Source organism: Apteryx mantelli, chromosome 2, assembly GCF_036417845.1.
Source record: "Apteryx mantelli isolate bAptMan1 chromosome 2, bAptMan1.hap1, whole genome shotgun sequence".
NCBI classification, from domain to species: domain Eukaryota; kingdom Metazoa; phylum Chordata; class Aves; order Apterygiformes; family Apterygidae; genus Apteryx; species Apteryx mantelli.
The window spans coordinates 92,121,369-92,146,404 of record NC_089979.1 but is presented as its reverse complement, the minus strand read 5'-3'; the positions used below and the strand labels follow the sequence as shown (position 1 = coordinate 92,146,404).

At 37.1% G+C, this 25,036-nt stretch overlaps 1 protein-coding gene across 1 annotated transcript in view; it reads left to right on the top strand.

Annotated features, from left to right (window-relative positions):
- The window catches only part of ADCY2 (adenylate cyclase 2), a 197,547-nt gene that overhangs the window by 41,212 nt on the left and 131,299 nt on the right, over positions 1-25,036 (top strand). The window contains exon 3 of the mRNA XM_067291033.1: positions 19,566-19,727. Coding sequence (XP_067147134.1) covers positions 19,566-19,727 — 162 coding nt within the window. The remainder of the gene's footprint in view (positions 1-19,565; positions 19,728-25,036) is intronic.

Sequence of the window (25,036 nt, the reverse complement as noted above, 5' to 3'; positions counted from 1 at the left end):
CACATTTCCAAGCATACTGCCTCCCATTGATTCTTCAGAGATGAAACTGTATTTCCCTTCAAGATATCAACGGTTAGGAGTATACAGAGAAAATTCACTGATTAAAGTGCAAAGCCTTGGTAGTTTGAAAGCTCTTGTAAAAAAAAAAAAAGATATTTAAGGGAAAATTAAAAAAAAAACAGTCTCTAATAAAAGCAGAATCTGTATGTTTGGGACTTTTGTTAGGAATAGAGGATAACATTTCAAGAGAATAATTTGAAGCATTATTGAGTAGAGATGTGGATCTAGATTTCAAGCTGTCAGTTTAAATCAAAAATCTATTTATTATCGCCATTAAAAAAATAGTGACCCTTGATTTATGCTTTAATAATGGGAAAATAACCAATGCATCAACTGGTAGCTAAGGAAATGACCTTAAATTTGAAACCATTTTCTGGCAGTACATTAATTATTATTTTTCCATAACCTCCCAAGAGGATGGAATTAATGACACATCAGGAGGTGTAAAGTGCTTTATTTCTAAGGTCAGTGGCTATGCTTACTTTTCTAGAGAAATGCTTAAAACAGCAGATATTTGTTTTTTCCAAGGGAAGCCTTAAAGGAGTAATAGCGTTTTGAAAAAAGCACACAAAATTATTGTCCTAGGTTAATATTAATATAATCAAACTGAGTTAGTTTTGTGAACAATAACATTTTCATTTAGACTTTTACATCAAAGGTCAGATGGAAAATGTGAAAGTCAGTTTGACTTTTGCTTGTTTTACCTGCTAATTTCAGAGCTTCTTGACGAGCAAGGTCACCTGGACACAGTTTGTCCCCTTGAAAACTCAAGCAGATGTCCTCTGCCTTTATGTTTGTGTCTATGGCATTAGCAGGCACTTGCTGTGGTTCTTGAGCTGAATGAACAAGAGCTGTGGCTTTGCCACTATGGGATATATATGTACTTAGGTAGGTCTTTGACTGCCCCTGATGTATTAGTTGTATATGTTGCTTCTTTGTGAAGACTGTAGTTTGTGATTTCAGGTTTGGAGCTATTCATCTGGGAAAGGGAATAGCTCATATATTGCAGCAGGAGGAGCTTTTCATTACGAATGAAAAACAAATCCATTAGGAACCCAGTAATTTTCTTGCAGCTGAGCTTGGGTGAAGACTTCTGCCTGCCCACGGCTCATTCATTTTTATGCTTTTCTGCCATACATATTGCTGAAAAGTGGGAAAATAGAATGCTCCAAAATACTATTTTTTTAAATTAAATAGCACTATGAATATGCAGTGATAATTATTACCTTTTTTTAGCCTCATAATTGCTATTAAATTATTACACTTTGTGTGTAAACTGAAGTACCTCAGGTCCAGCATAGTGTTATTAAAAGCATGCACATTTCTCTTTGCACTTACTGTGTGATAGCTTAGTGACACTGGAGCTATTTTCTGGTTATTGTCTTGCTTCTTCCCTTTTCTACAAATTATTTCACCTTCTTGACCTAGGCCTGTGGATTTTCCCTTTGCTGTTAAGGAAAAGGTAACTGTTTCTAGTATCCATTTCTATGTCAGTAAATCAAAACCAAAAAATCCCCTCCAAACCCAAACCAAGCAGGGAACTCAGGTGTAGTGGACAGAAATATATGAAAACAGGGGAAAAAAACATTCAGAACTCTATCAAACATCTTCAAAAATATTCTTCTGCAAAGCATGTGGAATATTACAAGATTGAGGAGACTGTTTAGACGAGATTGTTTAATGTCATTACTTGCAAGAATAGCATGACTCAAGATGGAACAGGGAAAGCATTTACAGCCCTGTGCTCTGCTTTTCCAGTTCCCCATTAGCAATTGTATCGATGCTCCTTGCCGTCTTGACAAAACATCCATCAGTTAGGAAGATTTTGGGTAGGCAAAATTTGAATGTTCAGTTCAGTAAGCAGTCCAAGCTGAAACAGAAAGAAGTCTGAAGGGGGAAGGGAGAGGATAAAGCGTGTTCAAAATTACTGATTCTGCACAAACTGATGTACAAGTTGATTTATTCCAATGCCTAACCCTGCGTGTGTGAATAAATCTGTGGGGCCAGAGAAGAAGTATTGGGCAAAGTAAGTGGATTTAAGGAAAAAAAACCCCACCCTATGTTCCAAAAGAAAAGCATTGCTTATAAAATAACATGCTAGGTAATGCACACTGTGATTTCACATTCAATTGAGACATACTACTTGCTTCTCTTATATTCTCTTACTTATATTCTCCCATCTGATGATATTTTCATGGAAATGCTTTACCCTCTACTTATTTGCATTCTGAAGCTTTGGGGTTTTGTGCCACTCCTAGCTTCAATTTCATTTTATTTATCATTTCTCCAAGAATGTTTTTTTAGCTATTGCCCAGCTACTGAACTGAGTTAAAGCAGTGTAGTAAAATACACAAAGTCGGTAAAAATGTAAAACCAAACAAATTAAAAGAATTATTTTTACTGCCTTAATCCAAATCCGTTCCTAATTTACCAAGCTTGATTCTGATCTCATACCACTGCATATCAAAAATAAGTCCCCTGTTGCCAAAGGAGTATAATCAGACAAGTGAGAACGGAATTAAGCCCATACTTTCTCCTTCTCCTCAAGCTTTTCTGTTCTGCTGTTTGTGTAAAAGAAAATTATGAAATAAAATGCATTATTATTTCATGATAAGTATTTGGCACATGTAGTACCTAAAAAGGTTGAAAAGGAGCAGTTGATGTTTGGCTGTGCTACTGATAAATGCTGACCATCAGTTTGGAATAAGCATGCAAAATAGCTTGACGAAAAGGTTTCAGAAGGTATGAGAGTTTTGGCTTTTCATGTGTGAACAGCTTTCCTGAGAATGCAAGAGGAGTTTGAACTCTTTGTCTCTCAACTTTTCCTAGTCCTGTGTAATTCCACCTGGAATGAATTTGCTTTTTTTTTTTTTTTCTATTACATAGTATGGAAACATCTCTCAGAGTGTGGCAGCAACAGAAGAACGTGCCTGTTTTTCCCCTTTCTGTGGGATGCTGGCTGCGATAAGTCAAGTAACTTGACTCTTTCTGTATGCCTGCTATTTTGATAAAGATATACTAACTCCAGAAGGAATAGTTTTCATATGTTTAAAGAAAAAATAAAATAAAATCTCTCCTGTTGATAGCACTTAGAGGAAGGAAATGACTGAGAAACAAGTAAGTTGCTTCTATAATTTTACAAGACAGCGAGAGAATGCTGAACTGTTTTAATAACATTGATAGGAGTGAAAGGAATCGGCAGACTTGATCCTATAGGCCAGGAATACCCAAGACAAAATCTCAGGGAAAATTCTTACATGTGTATATAGTAATGTACCTGGACACTGTCCTGTGAGGCTTTGGTACCAAAGGCTAGGAAGGTTTTCCTTACTCTTTAAGAACTCTATTCTGGAAAGGAATGGATATAGTAGAGAAATATACTCTCTCACGTGAAAATGTAAATAAAAATGCCCTGATCTAGAAAATAAACATTTACATGGCTTTTATATAAACTAAAAAAAGCCTTAGGAATAAGAATTATAATCTTTGTGGTACAAAAGAAATTAAAATTGGAATAATAATAATTTCATCCAGAAATAGATGAGGAGATACATAAGTCATCTTTTATTCATCTTCTGTACAGTAATCACAAATATTGCCTTCGCTCCAAGTTTGATTAGCTATCTCTTCTGAGAGCTGTATTTAGAGAAGCAATCAATGATTGTAAGAGCTGCCACTGACTACACCAGTTTTTAAAGCGGTCTGTTTTTAAGTTTTAATCCTGTTATCTTTAATTCATTCTTCTTTCCATTTCTGACTAAACCTTTCACTAAACTATTCCGGTAGGAATAAGGTGCTTGTAGAGGTGGACTGGATGCAGAATAATCACCAGATTTGCGCATTATTACCTCAAATTGCAGAGAATTGCAACTGTGGAGTTCTGTTTCCGATTTCCTATGTCATACCGGGGAAATAATTACAGTGTCTGTAAGATGTGTATCATTAGCAGCTGTAAGGAGATTTCGGAAGTACTTTCATGAATGTTTAGAATTATGAGTTTGGGAATACTGCAGTCCTGTGATAGCTGGTCTTCTTTCTTTTTCCTCTTCTTGGTAAGTACTGACATATCTCTTTCAGGTGCCATGATGGCATACTGGCACCCGCTGGCTTATTTCAAGCACTGAGGATAATTATGTTCATCTAACCTCTCTGTGACTCGTTAATGCTTACTAGTTGCTAAATCGTGTTCCTGACGCAGCTATGTTGCACCTTAAAATTGTAGCATCTGCAAAAGTTGGAGCTACGTAACTATCAGCTGGAACATGCAGTGCATTAGAATTAGTAGTTCAGTATCAACCATTTAGCATGTTGATGCAGCCATGTTGCTTTCGTTGACATACTTTCCATGAATGGAAAAAATAGATGTGGATTATTACTTCTGATGCAAGGGAATAGATTAAGTAAATTGAAGTGTCTTCATAATTGGTCCAAGCTTGTTGAAAGACTCTTGGAGATAAAGCATTTCTCATGTGTTTCAGAAGTCATTGGCTGGTGCTCCTCACTGCAAGACATTTCTTCCATACAAACTCCTGCTGTTCCAGTTTCCAGGCATTTCATGTAACTTGATACTTATTTTTACATTCTCTGGAGATGTACTGAGTACGGAGCACTGTGAAAGTGTGGTTCAGTATCTCCTTTTTAAGGATTGCAACTTTGGCAGGGATGGGATTGACTAGTTAGCCACCAACCATTTGTAACACAATCTAGGTTAAAATAATTGTAGAATAAATGATTTGCTTACAAAATCTAAATAGAGGTATACAGTTGCAAATGTTTTTGAGATGGGATATCAAAAGCGCAGGAAAATCGCACTTATATTTAATTATCCTTAGATCAGCTCCAAAGGTTTCTCTCATTCTTGCTGGCTGTTTGTGTCATTTATGTAATTGTGTGGCAAGGCATCATGTTCTTATGCACAGGAAACCTGTTCTCACGCAAATTGTACATCCTCAAGTATTCATTCATGGAACAGGATTTGGATCTGGACATATATGTTTCCTTTAGACCCAGTCTGGCCTAAGGTTCTGTTCAATTTCACATTTTCATCCCTTTCTCCATTCTTCTTGCACGGATAAAGCCATTCCTACCTGAAGGAAGAGGGGGTTCTTAAGTCTCCTCGCACTGGACTGTTGAAAGACCCAGCACTGTGTCAAATGATTAACCTACAAACAACCAACTTGCTGTGAGGTGAAACATTCCTCTGTCTGTCAGGGCAGTGTCCATGCTCTGTGTACAGTCTTTCCATTCCTTGAATTTTATATTGTGTATTACAGCTGGAACTTGTCAAACTTACTTTATCCAACAATATAAATGGAATTAATACCTGTGGCTTATTGGTTTCAATTAGACACAGTGGTAATCAGGCACTTGGCTATGACTGACTTCTAACCTACCACTGCAATAGCGGGAGAGAACTGGCATGCTAGTGGAGACAAGCAGAAATATATCTGAGTGCTCCCAAGCAGTTCCATTATTTTCCATCTGAGAAAACTCAGAGAAAAACACAGGGAACGTTTGTCCCTGACCTGAAGCATCTCTTGTGCTGAGTGTTGTAAGGCTCTGTTGCCATATTGAGCAAGAAAGCTCAATCCAGCTAGAGAGAAGGAATGAGATAGCTTAGTTTGTGTAAGAATATATATTGGTATAGATTTGGGGTGATGGTAGTGTATTAATTCTCAGAGTAGGCTACAGATAAAATAGGCTAGGGTAAAATAAAAAATGCACGACAAACTATGTATAGAATACATAGGATATATTCTTAGTTTACCTCTCTAGCTTATTTAAAGGCTAGGGGCTTTGAACTGATCAGAAGAATAGACTTTTTTCACATTGACTATCATGGAGCTGGTGTGAAGTCCAGCTTTACCTCACAGAGGACCTGTTTCTGAAGTCCACAGCAGATTTTTTTTCATTTACGTTGTTTGCACTTAATCAAGTCAATGGTGACTTTAGATTTGGCATAGCATGCCCATTCTGTAGCTGGCCAGTCTCCTCAGAAATATATTGAGTATATCATCTGATGACTGTATTATACTTCTATAAGCCATGAATGATTTCCATTGATTTCTGTAGTATGATCTACAAATGTTTATGAGGAGATAGCATTTAGCCATAACTGTTAATATGTACATTAATATAGTACATTTCCCTATTTAAAGCTTTTCTTTTAGTTAACTCTTCACTATATAAGAGCACATACAGTTATGGTAGAGACCAGTACATTTATTCAAGATTTGTGCCCATTATGTGAAGTGATCTGAAACTTATCTAGCTTTAAAGCTAGCCAGGAGGTTGGATTGGATGACCTCCAGTGGTCCATGCTAACCTAAATTATTCTGTGATGCCATTAAGTGGAGAAACAAGCTGTGATGCCAAACATTTCATTGTTTAATTCAGGTAAGTGTTCCTGTGATATGTGAGGTATACACTGTCTAAACACATTTCATTGGAAAAAGGTGCTATTCTGATTCCTAGGAACTTTAATGAAAACTTTTGACAAGTTTTCTAGAGTCTTGAGTATGCTGTGATTTCCTTTGGGGAAAACTTGCATACAGCTTGTTCTCCTGGAAACTTCTGAAGAAAGCTTTGTGGTGTGAAAGGTGTGAAAGGAAGGTGTGAAACAAAATAAGAGTCTTTTCAATGAACAGTGTCTGGAACCTCATGCAAAATAACATGTAAATTAGTTGTTGACTAATTTTAATATTTGCAACACAGTGATACATGAAACCCCAAACTTGTTAAATCATTCTGGAATAAATTTTACCCTGTATTCATCCTGCTGGGATGAGCTTCATCTACCATATTTAAGTAATTCTATAGGTACATAATGAATCTCTTTGCAACTAGTTAGCCACAGTTAAGAGTTACACACAAAATCAGATCATTAGAACATGAGTATCTGGGCCTACAAAATTATTTATAATTTGAATGAATAATTTATAAAAATATTCATAATGTTCAGAATTTGAAGGACTCTGTATTTAAATTCAGAATATACTGATTATTAAGATCACTCAGTCTTGGAATATTCTCCAATGGTGCTTTTTAATACAAAAATTCTTTAAGTTTTACATAATATTGTTTAAAATAAAGCTATTATATTAAAGTAATACTGGTTAATTATTTACATATACACTGCAAGGATCAGGGTCAGGATTATGTTTTTCATTCCCATAACAAAGTGTAGGGTAGAGGGAAGAAAAATTTGTCAGAGAAATTCTCAGTAACAAAGAAATGTATTATGATTTTTCATTAATTTCCTTATGGCTATATTCATAATTCAAACAAAACAAAACAAAAATCCCTGGAGAACGAACCCCAACTGCATTATGGTATCAGGGTCTGACCTTAAGAGGCAAAGATCTCATTGTGAAAACCATGGGCTGAGAAAAGCATGTGACCTTGAAAAGTACATAGGCAGACAGTGATAGATATTTGCAATGACTGTATTAATAGTGAACCTGCTAACTTTGATCCTTAATATAATTTCATGTAACTTTTCTGCAGTTTAGTTTTCTTTCTCCATTCAGTCTTTATGTAAAAAAAGCCACAGTTCTGATAGACCATCTTCTAAAGTGAAAACCTCTCTCATTGCATCCAGATAGGTCCAATTTATCTTAATTACCATGAAATCATTTCATCCATATCTTTTTCTTGAATTGCAATTGAATTGAGTTCCTATTGAATTGAATTCCTCGAACAGAGTGGACAGCTTTGACCTGTGTTGGTGAACCTGCACCTTGCCTAGGAGGGATTAATGCTCCTGAAAGAGGCTGTTTGAAAAATGGGGCAGCATGAAGGGTAAGGGGGAAAGAAATGTAGGAACATCCTTTCCCTCTTTCATTTGTGTTTGGTGGAGTGTTGTGAGTAAAATGCATTCTGTTTTTACAGGTCAAAACCAGAGAAGAGATTTTTTTTTTCTTTTTTGATCTTCACATGCCCATTTCTATATTAACCTTAAATCTTAGTATCTTCTGCCTGTGTCTTTTGTCATGTTAAAAAAGGTTGTTTGGCTGCTGAGACAAGTTCACATGCACAAAGATTTATTGGCAGGGTCTGTAGCTGATGACATACATTGACTGTAATGGTGGAAGTTACTCTGGGGGAAAAATAGAAACAAAACAGGAGAGAGACGACAGGGAAGGGACAAACTCTTCTCAGAGGCTAGCTGGGAAAAGAAGTGGCAGGGGGTCCCCAAATAAGCATCCTTCCCTGTCCGTCCTTTCCAGTGCAGCATGTGGTTCCTCCTGTAATACTTTATAATGTATAAAAGTCTTTGAGAATGTATTAATAGATGAAATTTGAAAACTTGTGGGAAAGACAGGTGTCAGAGGTAGGTACGCAGCTTTTTAAGTGCATGCTATAGAAGCGCCTTTAGCCTTGGGAGAGTTAAATGCTACAGATTTTTCCTCATTTTTTTTCAAAATGTTCATATTGTATTAGCATGGCTTTGTTCACCCTTCTGACATTGTCTGCTTCTTCTAAACATTTTGCTTCTATGATTAATATAATTTTCTGAGGAGGTGTTGTATCTTATTCTGGCAGCTCTCGTAAGAAAGCCGTTTCCTTCCTTTTATTAACATTACGCTATTACCATTCTGTACAGAATCACAGTATTTCATGGCAGTCATTGAGAGGCTCTTTTCCCTGGTAATCTCTTGTGTTTCATCTCTGGTTTGCCCAAAAATATATGTTTAGGGAAAAATAAAAATTGCAAAAACCAGTCATTCAGGTTATCAGGTTTCTGTACATGGAGTCATGCTGATACTGCTTCCCTGCTTCAGTATTTCAAGGGCCATGTGTTTCCTTTGCAGCAGGTACTGTCTTGAGCTTCTGTTAAACTACACTATTGATCTGTGCACTTTAGACTAAATTATAATAAATCCAAACTTTCTTTGTTCAGGCTCCGTACTATTCTAATTTTTGCCCAGAACCTTGGGAGGCAGACAGTGCTGCTGTAGAAATCTGACCTATAAAAAAGGTATTTAACTGAATTTTCCTGGGCTAAGAGTTAATTTGCTTATTTTCTGGGACATAAAGTTGTGTAAAAGACAACTTTTATTTGTATAATTATAGTCTTTAAAATATCTAATATTTAATGCCATTGAGTTTTACTTGTTGCATAGAGACACATATAGAGAGCAGAGATGCATGTAAGATGTATGTGGGGGGTATACGTATGTCTGTACCTTTTATTGTACTTTGAATTTGTCTGGCTTCAGTGTCCAGCCTTGAGAACTTGTTATAGTTTTTGCTAGATGCTAAGTATTTCGTTAATGGGAATCAGAACTAAACAGTTTTGGCAGAAGAAGAGTGGAATGAGAAGGTCAATGTAGGGAAAATGAGAATGGAAAGGCAATATTACTGACACAACAGTGAAAATGTACTTTAATCATTGACATTAATTGCTGATGAAAGGAACAAGAAAACTGGAGTCCAGAACAAGGCTGTGCTCAGGAAATAAAACTGGGAAATAGTTTACTATGGACCTAGTAACACTGGCGGGTATTTCTTTCTCAATACTGGTCTCACAAGGCATTTTCTTGAGGAAAGCAAGACCAAAAATGAGTCTCAGCCAGTAACCAGTCTCCAAAGTGGGCAAATGTAAATGTTTAGGAAGAGGATTTCAGATTTGGAGAAGTATAGGTATTTCTTGTCCTGATGGACCTTCCTAGCTTCTTGCAGTTCTGGCTTAAGGATATCCTGAGTTGGAAACTGTATTTAATATTTAAAGTATTTATTAGGCTAATTGACTTTAAGTCTCTGTGCATTTGTCTATTTTTTACCTTAATTATGTGATGATATATTTGTCAGTGCAATTGTGTATGGCATGAAAAGTAGTTTTTCTTTTTCAGCTGAAGAGATTAAGCATGCTGATCTCTCCCTATAAGGAAATTAAGCATCTTTGCTCTCTTTCTCTGTACCCTGAGTAGTTCTACTCTTTTTTCTTTTTTTTTCAGGGAAGAAAAGAATTGCATAAACTATTCAAGAAATTCAGATCCAGGGTGTCTTCCCTCCCCCCTGAAGCACTCTAGCTCACAGATTATTACCTGTCTATATTTACCTCCAAGATTCATTAGTTCTTTCCAGCTCCATTTTTCATATGTATGCCCTGATGACCCTTTACATTTGACTTCAGTTTTGACTATCAAATATCCTCTCAGTGTATGAGTTCATCAGACTATCACTACCAACCAAGATCATAAAGTTACCATAAAAGAGATGAATTTTCTTCAGAGAGGAGATGTTTTTACTGTAAACCTGTATTGATTCCAATACTACTTTTTTGTTTTTGTTTTTTAATTCTGTATTAAGTCCCATATTAACTGTTTTTCCTGAGGTAAACAGATGTATAAAGAACTATCTGGACATATTTATGCTTTTTAAATATTATATTTATACAGGTTTGCTTCCAGTTCTCCAGAACTGTCTTGGTGTTCAGAAGTTACTGAAAATCAACATGCATAATCCAGGCTTCTTGCAAGATACTTGAGCATAGCTTATTGGACCTACTTCTTAAAAATGTCTTAACATAAGTAGCTGTAGCCTTGTATGCTCCTGAGCTAATTTTAGAACAAAAACTGTATCACAGTTATCCTCTTATGTAATGTAAATACATCATTTAGCTTCTTCCTTAACAGAGAGCAGACATTTTTATTTGGAGGTTCTGCTTTTCTGTGTTATTAGTAAGAGTTTATCAAGTTTGCTGTTAGAATTCTTTCATGACTAATGTGCTGACAAACCTCCCTGAGTTCCTGCAATGGGCTGTATACATCTCCTGCTGTTCTTAGTTTGTTATAATTCTGATTTAAACTAATTGCTATCACTGTTCATATTTTCTGTGTATATGCAAGCATGCATATTTTAACATGGACTTTCACATCCTTTTTAGCCAGGATAGTCTTTTTCACAATTTACCCTTCTTTTTCAATTGTGTGTGTTTCTGCATTTTTAAGGCAATTTCCAGAATGTTCTCAATGTATATTCTGATTATACTTCATGTAAATTTGAGGAATAAACATTTGAGCGTTGTAAAGTTAGCTCCTTAGTAGACTAAGTTAAGTTATTTTCTATTGATTTGAACTTCAGTCTGTTTGAATATGCTGTATAAGCATTAGGATTCCTTTTATTTTTCCAATTTTAAAATAGATTAATTTAACTGCAGTTTACTTTAGAGCTCTGTGCTGTTACATAATTCTGTTTTGAAAAAGAGGCAGCTTGGGCTCAGCCAGAATTGCTATGTCTGTTTTTATTTTTACTGTGGCACAGGAAGACAAGGCTTTGGTTTTAACAACATGCTCTAATCCCTTTCCCACTTGTAGAAAAAAGCCACGTTAAGAAAAATTATTAAGGTAGCATTAAAGATGGTATCAACTGTCCTTTTCAGAGAAAATGCTGGTTGTGATGACTGAGTTACTACTGCTCTTAATTTATATAGGCAAAACCCAAAGGTCAGGAATAACAAAGATGATGTATTCTCTCTCTCGTCCTTTTCACCAGTTGCACCACTGAAAAAACAAAGGCATAACTTACAGTCCTCTGATCCAGTTAGTCACGCAATTTGCTGCAGACACACGCCATTGATGGGCTACATGGTGTGTTGTGAAGTTGCCTGGTGCTTGCAGGACCTATCAGTGTTGTAACGGAATAAATATGTCTTCTTGGCTAATTAGGCTATACTGTGATTGCAAACAAGGAAGATGAGATAGAGCAGAAAGAGAAGAAATAAAATGAGGAAGACAATGATAGTAGAAAAGGGGGTTATAGTATGAACCAAATTCTGACTTTCCTGAGTGTGTTCAGGAATTACCTTGAAGCTGATGGAGATGATGGTAGCTCAGTCCCCTCTTTTGGTAACAGTAAGGACCAAAAATTGCTATGGATCCTTGGGTCAATGCTGACGGTCCTTGGGTTGCTCCTACCAGTTCCCATATCCTTTTTGCTGATCCTATTCAGTGAAAGAAAAGATTCTGAGACACAGTAAGCAATCGCATAGCAGACTGTAGCAATCAGGTCATTTCAAATGCAAAATTTCCTTCCTTTCTGGAATCTTTCATCTTATTCTCATATTGATCTGTGACTTTGCCAGCACATTTGAGAATCCTTTATCACACAGTTATTTTAATTTGTACTATCCCTTTTCCTGCTGTTAGCTTGTTTTGATTCTATCCTATTTTGCTAATGGTTGTAGTTGTTTTTTTGGCAGAGGCTGTAATGACCATTTGTTTCCTGATGCCATTTAAACCTATACCTCTACACAAAAGAAGGGGATTATTAGTTTAAGAGCTCTCCATGATCAAGAACAAGGGATGATTTACAGGGTTGCTTTACTACCTCTTCCATAATCCTTGTAAATAAACATTTATGTTTGGTAAAAACGAGTGAAGTAAGAATTTATTGCGAGCATAATTTTGTGAAGCCAATCGCAGCAAAAATCTTCCCTTTTGGGTTTATTCTTGAGGTTTGGGATGCACCAAATAAAAGACAAATACCACTTTTATATAAGCAAAACCTTCAGTTTGTTGTGTATTTAATCCTGCTTTTCCTAAGAATGGAACTTTCCTCTATCTCACAACTCCCTAACTAGTAAGTGGCTTTATGGTGCTTTGTGTTCACATTCTGGCTGGACTTTCAGTCCTTGTCCTGGATTACTTTGCTCTATTCTTACAGTCAGGGAAGATGCTGTGTCTTAACTGTTCCTTGTTTTTCTTTTCTTTTTTTTTTTTTGATGAAGTGTGTTTGCCTCTTTGCATAAGAACATCTTCCTACTGGGGGAGATCTGTGGTCCCTCTAGCCAGTAGTCTGTCTCCAGCCATGTCAAAAGAAGGTGGTATGAAGAGAGAACAAACAAGCTTGGTCACTTTATGTGGTCCGTTCCCTTCATAAATCCTCAGCATCCACAATTGTGTTAGGGATGTTAGAGGCTATATCCCTGCCCTGCCTTTCTATTATCGCTTTATGGACAAGTTGTCCATGAATTTGTATAATCTCTTTTTTAGCCTGCTGGTACTCTATGACCTCCTATGGCAGCAAATTCAAGAATTTCACTACCTGCTATGTAAAGACATACTTTCTTTTTTATCTGTTTTAAGTCAGTCTTCCTCATCGAGTGCCTTTTGTTCCAGTGTTGCAAGATGTGGTGAACAACATTTCCACCTTCAACTTACCCAATGCTTTCACAATTTAAGTCTTCCTGTAGATGACTCAGAAAACAAGGCGATTTTAGCACTCAGTGACATTTTTGTTTTCTTTGGGGAGCATATACTGTTCTTTGAATATTTCCTGGCCTTTAAAAGTCTGATTCTGAAGATCTGAACTCTGGAATTCAAGCCAAGTAAAATGATGAGGACCTTTATGTATTTGCAACATTTACTCTGCCTGCACAAAGCTTTTACATAGTTTATAGCTTGTGGAAATGCCCTTCTGATACCTAAATACGTATGTTTAATTAAATCACGAATACAGTGTTTATAACAATTTTGTAGGATCAATAGCTGCTGCCAATTACATGAAAAACTAATTTATTTAGAGAAGCTTGGATATCTTCTTTTACTCTATTATGTATATAAACAACATTTGAAATCAGTAGCTGTAATCCAAGTGTCTTTCCAACGGGTAATTATTTAATTACCTAGTGAATTTATACTCCCTGCCTTTACACAGTAAGGAGGAAGCTGGAAACCTCTGAAAATGATCCTATAATGAGTTGGCCCACTTAGCATAAATATTTGTAGTCTAACAGTTTAAATATGGCAACAGGGTCTTTGCTGAATTCACAATGAAAGGCTACCACTATTTTCCCAAGAATGTTACTGTCATTACACTTACATGTAAGATGTATTCCTGAATAAATACAGATATTTTATTAGCTGATGCCTCATTGCTGCTGTCTTTGTCCAAGGCAGTGCTTTCCCTTTGCTCATACTGAAACAACACATTTAGATTTGCATGCCTGCTTCAGTGCCAAGATATCATACTCCTCAAGGGGAAAATCTGGTCAGAGTAACATTAAGTTGAGTGATTTTTGCACATGTCAAACCAGTTGTCATTAACCATTTAACGGGATCTTAAAAAGGCTAGCTAGCTGGGGAAATTGTGAGTCATTGCTGGAATATAATTTGTATAAAATGACTGTTTTAAAAATTTTTATACAGTTGTTCTCGGTGTCAAAAGCAACATCCCCTGTGGCACCCTATTTACAAAGAGAGACAATTTAAGATGTAAAAGAGAGGGGAGCTTTTTTAAATTGCTTCACAATGTATCAAAGTAAAAATAAAGGCCAAGCAAAAAAGAGAAAGATGTGAGTTCAGTTTCCGGATGATTATTGTTTGGCCTTGTATGTGTATTTGTTTCTATTTCTTCATTGCTTCAGTAGAACTGCTTTCACATTTCTAGAGACTCACTGAGTGGAGAATAAAAAGGTTAAGCTTTGTATTCCAGATAACCTTTAGAGTTAAGGCAACACCACTCAGAACAGAAACTGGCAACAGCAGAGAGACAAGATTTCTGAGAGCAAGTTGGTTGCATGGACTGCAAACCCCCTGCGGTATGTGCCATCACAATCCAAATCAGTGACCTTTCAAACAGCAATGGCTATGCGCCACCAAACATTATCCAGACCAGTTCTCTCCTGTATCACAGTCACCAGTATGGGTCAGGAACTAGAGTAGCCAACATACATCTGGAAGTGCGGTGACAAAAATGCCATGGTTTAAAATGTTCAGAATGAGTTTGATCTAAAGAAGGACCTGCTTCTCCATCCTGTGCAGCCCAAAACTTTCCAGTTTGCATGAAGAGTAATCATTCTTAGCTATAATTTTTTTGTTGTGCCTATGACAAGAGTGGGTGGTCATGATGGTCAGTGATATGCCACACCATGCTGTCATCATACCTATTGGTGTCCAGCTCTCTCTGGTCACGTCACTGCAGTAATCTGTAACAGCTCTTTCAGAAGGCCACTGAGAGTAGCTACATAAAATCTGCAGAAAAAATAGTCCATTATTTATCTATCTAAATAGCTATATAGGGCATCAGCCTTTAAATCGCCATGGAAAAGAACTCCTGCTTATATATTAATAAGCTTCTGAAGTGTGGGAGAAGAGAAAGCTAGAGCAGCAGACACACTCAGGGTTGGCTAAGCTCTGACAGTCAAGAATAATGGGCAAAAGTTATGAAGGACCAGGATATCCCTCAGTTGAAGCAGGATAGTCAGATGCTTCTCTGTTAAATGTTACACCAGCATTACCAAAAGCTAAATGCTACATCTTACAACTCATACCATCGATGCCCAAATCCTCCTGATCTCCAAGGTATGGATAACATACAAGGTCCTCAAAAAAACTTCTGCAGATCAAATTCCTAAAGCAGTCTGATTTCAGATCAGGACAAAAAGGCATGTCTCAAGTAGGCAGTCATAGTGATGACTCACATCAGAGATTGCTTCCAACACGATCTCAAAACAACAACACGCTTTGTGGTTATGGCATGCTTTGGTGGAACAATCTGCTTTTAATAGTGTCAAAAATAGTGCACTGTAAAATAATATTGTATTTACTGACAGCTACATACACACCAACTGCAGACATGCAGTGACATGCACTAACAACTCTTTGCAACAGGAGAGTGGAGTCCTTCAGAGCTCTGTCTTGGCATCACTGCTTTTTAATACTTACATTAGCAATATTCTGCTAATCCTTACAAAAGAGTCATGAAAAAGTTAAAGGACTGGTGTATGTTCTGCTGACTATGACTCAGTCTAGAAAGCCTGTCTTGTCTTTCTACCTGAAGAACCAACCTACAAAGAAGCCTTTGAGTGTCGCCTTCTTATCACCTTATCACCAAACTTAAACACAAAGACTTTTTGACATATATTGAATCGTCCCAAGTCATGCCATTATCCACCACTTACATCTCACTATCAGGTTGAAGAGTAGAACCATCTTATTTCAGGGTAGTTGAGGAGAATATTCTTGAGCCCTAGTGAAATCATGAAAAAGGGACCCCTGTGATAAGCAGTCAGAGCTCTCAACTCCTTGGGTTTAAACAAGGTCATGAGATCACTGACAGAAATAGAGGAAAAGAGTGCAGCCAAGATTCAAGATCTATTGACAGGATCCATTTCCATCTGCATTTCTGATGAGAGTTTCTGTCCTAGGAATCCAAAGATGACTCATAGAGTCTGTATTAATTATCAGCTGGTATTTGTCGTAAAAAGACTTTTTTTTCCTTCTGTTTTCAAAGAACAAGAGTCAATCTTGGACTTTCCTTATTACAGTGATGGCCATTGGTGGAAGAATAATAAAGCACTGAAATCATTCTAGTACCTTGAAAACCTGGGTGAGCTTGGAGAGTATCTCTGAAAATGATTGCTTCAGGAAGAAGGAAATTTATTAGAATCATATTTCTTTTATCTGCAGCCTGTTTTACTTAGGTCCTGCCTCATGCCATTTTTCTGCTGATTTGAGATTGATCCAGGATGAACAAAGTGGTGCTTATCACCCATGTTAAGTGTAGAAGGCGAAGCTGGGAATGCAAGGGTCTGAGGAACCACTTCAAACACTGAACAGATATGCTTTTAGCGCTCTGATTTGTGGAGGAGAATTGAAATACAGCCCTACCATTCCCAGTACCAGTGGTACTTTCTGCTTCTTTTAGGCTATGTAGAGCCTACCAGGTAACACCATAGCTAGTAGCTTCCAAAATAGCAATGAATGAGGAGTGGGAAACTGGATCTCACTTCTTCCAAACATTCCTGTTCAGCAGGAACAGGACAGAACTTTCTCTGTTCGAGAGTAGTTTGCACACCTGCCTCTGCTGCAAATCCATTGATCTTGTCCTGTATATAAGCGTTCGGGTGACTGTGTTCTACATATTTTTAATCATATCCTTTTTTTTTTTAAGACAGTTTAAATTATCCCCTGAATATTTTTATTCTTTTTAGAGTTTGTTAATAACTGAAGTTTGTTTTCAAGAACGGAGCAAATGGAATAATATAAAATTATCAGTTAAAATAATCAGGAATGTAAACAAGAGAAGAAAAAATCCTTTGGTAATCTTCACTGTAAAAAGAATAATTTTGAATGGATTTTCAGGGTCTGCATGGCACACTTTTACAGTTCCAGTTGAACGCATACTATTCTATGTTGCAAACATACCTACCTACCTCTTCTGGGTTGGTATGGGAGTGGGAGCAGCACTCTTACATCAATATTTCACAACTATGCACCAGCCACGCTCATTAAACACTGAGTGTTTATCTACATGCAAATATAAGAACTGACAGTTTAGTTTGTTATTGAGTGTTCTTTAACATAGTTCCAGTCAAACTCCGCCTGTTTGGTGCTGAATAACTCAAAATACGTAGTGTCAAGAGGGATCGACACTTACAAAAACTCTTACTTGTGGTTGTGGAGGGTTGGAATTCTCCATTCATTTCAACCAAGGAAAGTAGTGGGATAGTTTACAGAAGGGATACTTGTTTACAGCAGTAGGACAAATTTGGAGTTGATACAGTATTATTCTAACTGCCCAGCTGCCCGTCACTGGAGGCGTTGCAATATACCAAAATCCTTTTTATGTGCTTGATAGAGTGCTTTATATCAGACTTGAAAAGCGACAGGCGTGAGGTTATATCCACTAGTGAGTCTTAGTAAGTGCCCCGCATATACCTCACAAGTGAGGCAGATGGCTTAGTCTGGCTCTACGGTCAAGCCGTATTCAGGCATAGAAAATATGCAAGCCCCATTTTTTGCAGACCACCCAGTTCAACAGGGACAATTTTTTATTGTCCAGTCATAAAATTCTCACCAATATGTAAATGACTTCTGCCCCCTAGTGAATTAGAAAACGAAACTTCGAAACAAAGAAGCTTTGTTTTCCTGAAGAGTCAGTGGGACTTGGATGCATTTGAAATCCTTCCCATGGGACTAGGGTCCAGGATTCTTCCTCAAGCCAGTCTCTGACTGGCAACATGTCTTAGGAACTGAAGCTAGGATGACCCGTTCTTAGTTCCTTAGGCTTTTCCCCAGCCTTTCGCAGATAGACACTGGGTTTCCCTTTTCCAGCCAGCCAGAACCTTCTACATCTTTGCCAAGTTTTGAGATGCTCAGCTAGGTCTCTCAGTATCACAGGTGGGTTTTTTTTTTTGCCTGGGCAATTTGAAAACATCTCACTTTCATGACCTTTCTCTTATGTAGACCAAGTTCTGACACCCTTTTCATTGCAGTTAATTTTGCTAACACCCGATCACAGTTGACGCTCTTAGGGAAGACTGAAACTAAAGCAGTACTAGGCACTTCTGTTTCTCTGGGCTGTCAGTTGATGGATTGAGAGAGAAGAAGAATAGCCAAAGAATAGCCAAGTTTTCCCTTTGTTTTCCTGTTACTTTGTTATCCTATTACCTGTCATGTCCTTTACAGTTATATTTTGTTTCATGCCTTGAGCTATTTGGCTCTGTCCTTGTGTGTGCCTACTATTCCTTGGTCACTGAAGCACTGGTGCTTTTGCCAGAGTGGTCTCTTTCTATCCTTTCTAGGCATTGCAATCATTTACGTTTTTGTGCTTTCAGGCTATATTACGAGAAATGATCATGTCCTGGATACAGTGTGGACTGGCTGCTGTGGGGATATAATTGCACACAGGGTGGCACACTTTCAGAATTGTCCACTTACTAAATCTGTGCCCCAAATCCAGTTATACTTTTCAAATATGTGATGGAGTTTGGAACATATGTGTACCATCAAATACCTAATCTTGTGTATATATAATGAAAAAACACCTTTTGCTGTTGCAGTTTGTGTTACTGTCTGGAAAGTTTGTTCTGTAAAGTTAGTGTGGATACTAGTACCTTTTATAAGAAGATAACAGTAAATTCTCCATAGGGGCTGTGATGGTCTGAAGTTATTTTTCATGTCCAAATATATGTATTACCTTAAAATGTATTTTAATGGAATTTGATATACATCATATAGTTACATGGGAAGCATAATCTTGTTAAATCAAAATGGTTTTCTGAACTTGGGCTTTCTACATAATTTAATGTTTTCTTAAACCATCTCTCTGCACTGGAATTCCTTGGAGTACCTTCAGATCTGTGGAGGGGTATGTAAATTTATTGTTATGTAATGCAGCTGGCAATCACAAACCACTGATCCCAAGATTACACTCTAATTGTAAACATGATGATTAATAAAAAGTTGAAAAGATAAATTTGAAGTTAAATTTGAAAAGCTAAATAAATCGGGGTATTGTGAAGTTCTTTAACTGTGAAGTAGTATCTTGAAACTGCACTTCTTAAATCAATTATAATGCAATTTTTCCAAAACCTTCTTAAATGAATTCTTCTTAAATGAATTTTCTGCAGTGGATAGTGGCTAGCAGTAATGTTCCTGTGAAAATCTGCTGTGTAACTTTATGCTGAAGACAGTTCAAAATAAAAGGATACATTCTGAATGTTATTCCAAAGTGAATTTGACATGCTTTTTTTTTTGTCTTGCTATTTTGTGCAGGTGTCATTTTTCCTGTTCATTATTTTTGTGGTGTATACCATGCTGCCCTTCAACATGAGAGATGCTGTAGTTGCCAGCGTCCTGACCTCTGCATCTCATACCATTGTGCTGAGCGTGTGTCTATCAAGTACAGCTGTGGTAAAGGAGCACTTGGTCTGGCAGGTAGGTGCTTTGTGGAATTAAGTATTAATTCCACACTGAATCACCTGGTAAATGACACTGTAAGTACCCCAAATGGTTCTCAGGAATATAAATTGATCTTTGACTCAAAAAAGCATTGTTCCTCCGAATATCCTGAGGTCAGCTGGGTGGAAAATCTCTTGTAAAACATTGCCTGTCCTCTTAAAGTCTGCTATAGGGACTTGTCTCTTACTTCTCTCTTACTTTTGTAATTGTCAGCCATATATAGGAATTTTACAGCCTCCTCCTGGCTGGGCCAACTGATTGAGGAGACCTGGCCAGACTTCATGGCATTTAGAGAACCTGGTGGTGCTGGCAGTCAGCTTTGGGCTTGCAATTCCTCTCTGACCCTTTAACTACAGGACACAGGGTGGATTAACACTATTTAAAAATCCAAATATGAGGAGTTGTTTTTCCTCACTGTTTTGCAGAAGATCTTTTAAATGGTGAAATACTACAGTATGTTTTGTGATGTTGTGAGGACCTTAGCTGTCATTGATCAAACCTGTATTTAAAAGGAAAAATTTTGATTTTATTTTGAAAAGCAGTTTTCTGTATTATGTCATTTTAGAGAAACAGAATGCTCTTGCTTTTAGAAAATTCTTTTCATTTTTGCACCAGTGACACTGATGCTAATCTATTTAATCCACTGATTATTTATTTAAAACTAAATATATTTATTTTTTGTAAACCTATCAGTAGAACAAGAAAGGAAGACATCATGCTCTCTGTTGTGAGTATCATGAAGAGGGGATATGAAATCTACTTACTTTTTAAGTTACTTGAGCCTTATTTGAAAAATATTGTACCTCAAAGGATAATGTCAAAATTGCAGTGACTTTACAAAAATCATGCCATGTAAATTGTAGTTGTAGAAGATACATTTTATTTCTGGACATGACTGCAGAACTGTGTTATCTAGAATATTGAAATTGAAGTCCCATTAAAAAAAGATGCAGTCCTTTGTAGAAGTTTTCAAATGGTGAGATAAATGGCTCTGCTTCTCTCCTGCTGATTTGGGTTACTTGTGTCTCTGATGCTGACATTGCTGAGTTGCGCTGTATGTTAAACAAAGGCCATGTTCTTCTTCAGTCAATATAGTATTTTAGTAATACAGTAATATGGCTATTGATTATTGTAGTTGAATGAATCAAGGAGAATTTTATTCTTGGTTTTATGTTGACCTATGATTTTTATTCTGGGAGTACATGTGCTGTTAGAGCAGTATTAATATGTTTGCCACTTCATCTCTAAACCCATGCCTTGGATTAGAGTTGCTATTTGTAGAATTTATTTATTTTTCCTGCCTGTCTTTGTAGCCCATTAAAATTTGGTACAACTAAGGCAGTACTTTCCAAAGATGTTGTTTTTAGACACAGCATGCCTCTAAAATCCAAAGAAATAAATTATGGGCTGTGGTACAATTAGTGTCTTTCATCTCTTCTCTAACTTCCAGTTTTGTTTGGAAAGCATGGAAGTCTTTGAGCAATTTTTAAATTTGGTAAGAGTATTTCCAGTATACTATTAATTTTCAGTTCCCTCTCTGCAAAGTGTTTTAAATGTCCTGAGTAGTTTGACACTTTCTGAAACTACTGAGTGCACTTGGTTTTTATAAACCTGTGGAAGGGACTGAGTGCCATTAGCATAATTCATTGGGCCCTCTGTACACTTGCTTACTTACAACTTACTCGGTTACTATTGTTTATACTTCTGGGTGTAATTAGAAAAACGTTTGTCTTGTATTCTTTGCTTGAAAATTAGAACCACAGATAAGGGAGGATCAGATTAAAGATACAGATTATACTGAAGAGAGAAATAACATGTCAGTAATACACCTTAAGCTGGTATGGAATAAATGTGTGTAATTAACAACAACAAAAAAAAGAAACCCAAAACAGAGCTGGGGTAACTTCACAAAGCTCAGTCATTAAAGTCCAGAGATGTGGAATTACCAGTAGGTTGAAATGGGAAAGCTTAGAGAAACACTTTCAGGGCCAAGTTGAGTAAATCTGGGTTACAGAGCTACACTTGACTTTGACAAAAATATATTATTTTCATTTCAGGGCAAGTAGTTTGTCTCAGCAAAACAGAAAATACACAACACTGGCAGCAATTAATGGTATATTTTCCTTCTGGCAAGAATTTTTTTCTAAGAGACAGATAGGGAAATAGTAATATGTGCTTAAGAAGCAGAAAGACAGTGGTATAACCAATTTACCTGTGAGTACAGATCAGATATTATAGCATATGCAGATGTCTGAATTGCCATTTTGAATGACTTCAGTTGTCAGTGAAGACTATATATATATGTATGTATATATATTCCAGTTGATTAGATGTTTGACATCTAACTGCTAAAAATATCTCCTTCGGGGAAAATTACAAGCAATCAAGAATTGTAGAAAAAGTCTGGGTGGGAAGGCACCTATGGAGATCATCTGGTCCAACCTTCTGTTGAAAGTAGGGCCTCAGATTAGGTTACCCAGGCCCTGTCAATGAAGCCTTAAATATTCCTAGCAAGAAAGATCCACTTTCCCACCTCTCTGGGCAACCTGTTCCACAGTGAATTTTCTCACAGTGAATTTCCCCTGGAGCACCTTGTACCTGTTGCCTCTTGTCCTGGCACTGTGCATCCTTCTGAAGAGAGTACCTCTATCTTCTTTATAACTACTTTTTACATATTGGAAGTCTGTGATTAGATTTCCTCTGAACCTTTTTGTCTCTCAGCTGAACAAACCCAGTTCCTTCAACCTTTCTTTGTATGTCAAATTTTCCTACCATCTAACCATCTTGGTAGCCTTCTGCTGGACCCTCTCCGGTTCTTCACTATCTACCAGTGACACTGGTTTGTATCTCTTAGCATTTTGGAAGTCAATCATACCTTCAGTCTGTCAGCAGAGAAGAATCTGCATTCAGAAGGATGTGCTTATTTGGAGACCAGGTAGACCCTTTCTTACTGTTTTTATCATTCCTTTTGCTGTCCTTTGAAGAATTTTGTACCCAAAATTGGCTTCAGTAAAGCTGAAGGGCTTAACCGGCTTTTGATTATTCTTAACAGTGTTGGATGCAGTCAGAGATATTGAGATAAAAGCCTCCTGTTAAAGAATCCTTCGTTAATCTTTCTTCTGGTTACATGATCTAATTCCTTTCTGAACTAGGCACGTCTTTCAGGAGAAAGAAATAAAAAACAATCTTGATTTGAAAATTGGTAAAGATGAAGATCTTCCACAAGGCTTGTTGATTTTTTTCCATGGTTATTGACTGCTAGTGTTAAAATTTTACCCCTTTTTTCTAGTAGGGATTTCTCTAGCCTCATCATCTGGCCTTCGGATCTTGCTTTTTATCCAGAAGACTGACAGACCCAATGGCATCACATTTCTTTTGAAATGAGAGTATTTCTAGACTATCATCAGTTTGCCTCATAAGCTTTTCCTCAATGAAATAAATGAGCAGCCTGCTTTTGTACTAGCTAAGCCTTTCATTACTTTCGTGGTTCTTTGAGTCTTTATCTATGTTTCATCAACATCTTTCCTGCAACATGGACATTAGCATTAGAGGAAGACTCCAGTAGCAGCTGCAGCAGTGTCAAATGTTTTTCAGTCTCGGTTTATAAGAAAGTAACTGCTTATGCATGCTTTTCTGTAGACAATTTTAGTCCTAACCCTAGCAAGGCACAAGGTCTAGAACCTGGGACTCTTCCTCTTCTACCTAGGCAGAGATGCCACACTTCGGTTTATTTTCTGTCTTCTCCTGGTAGCCTAGTGGTTAGAAGTGCTACAAAAGAGAATATGGCTCTAGTCATGTTTTTAGGGCATTTGGCCCAGAAGGCTTCAGTGACTTAACGTCTCTTTCAGGTATTGCTGGAATGAAAAGTATTTCCCTGCTGTAAACACATACTTTGTTTCTTCCCAAACCAGGACAGATACTAATCAAATGCTTGTACTTTTCCTGCATTATTATCAACAGTCCAACCATTCTGATCTCATAGAGGGCTGATACTATTGTTAGAGGTCAGTTTGCTCTTACTTTGTTAAAAATAAGCTAATCCAAATACTTACATGCTATAAGTTTTTCCTTGTATGTTATAAATGGTATGTGGGGGGAATATTTTTGTTTTTGTCTTTTAAAAATGTTGTTTTTACTCTCTCAACAGGCAATTTTGTTGCTCATGTAATCTTTTTTTCTTTCTTAGCTGTGGCTAAATGTTTCCAAACTCTGGCTAAATAGCTCCAAACTGTCATTCATGTTTTTTCTTTAAACTAGAGTTCCTTGCTTTTTTGGATTTTTTTGGCTGTTCCTCAAAGCACTGTAAAAGTTGTCCCTTGTAAAGGCACAAAATTTTAACTATGACAACATGCATATGTACTTTTTTTTTTTTTTGGTTTGGATGCTGTTCAAGACTGCATATAGGAAAAGGCATCATGTTGTAATAACTTCTACGTAAGTAGTCTCTAACTTTTGCTTCTGTGATCAGTTCCTTTCTCTTAGCCTGACTAAATTCTAAGATAACACTCTGTCCTGGTGGACAAAAACAGATGCTAAATGAAAATTTTGTTAATTGCCAGGATGTTTAATTTGGAAGTCCTAAGGCTATGTATACCAGATCTTGTGCGCTGGCCACTAGCTAGACTGCGGTCTCCTACTGTTCCATGGATTTTATCCTCTGTGTTAATGACAGCTAAAGAAGAAGCCGCTGCCCCATTCTTATGTGATTTACTGGTGTGTGTACACTAGCTAGAACTCCAGATGATGCTTTGTCTGACTTCTGATTCATGGGGTTTCTAATAAATTGTTTCCAAATTGATTTTTTAAACCGTATGGATACTTTTAAAATTTAGGTAGATAATTTTGATAGCCTGTGGCAGGTCTTCCTCTTTTCGGCTACTTACAAGGCCTTACAAGGTCAGGGTCCTCGTGGTGGGATGATAAGGGGTTTCAGCCCTGAGAGAGCCTGTAACAGGTAGCCCATTGTCACGCTGTCATGCTGTGAAGGTTCGATAGGAACGACTGAGACAGTAATATAATAATAATAAAAAAGATGTTTATTTCCTCACACAAGTTCTTGGATTAGTAACATCCATTAAAATAATGCGATTACTAATTTAGGAAGGATAACACAAAACCATCAGTTACTAATTTAGAAAGGATAACCTGAAACCGTCGATTACTGTGTTATTAATGGGAAGGACTGCTTATCCCTACTTGAAAGCTTTCTTGTTCACTCTCCTAGTGAGAGGGCTCTCAACCTCGAGGAGTTACCTTAACCCAGCGTCCCAGGAAAAGGGGAGGGG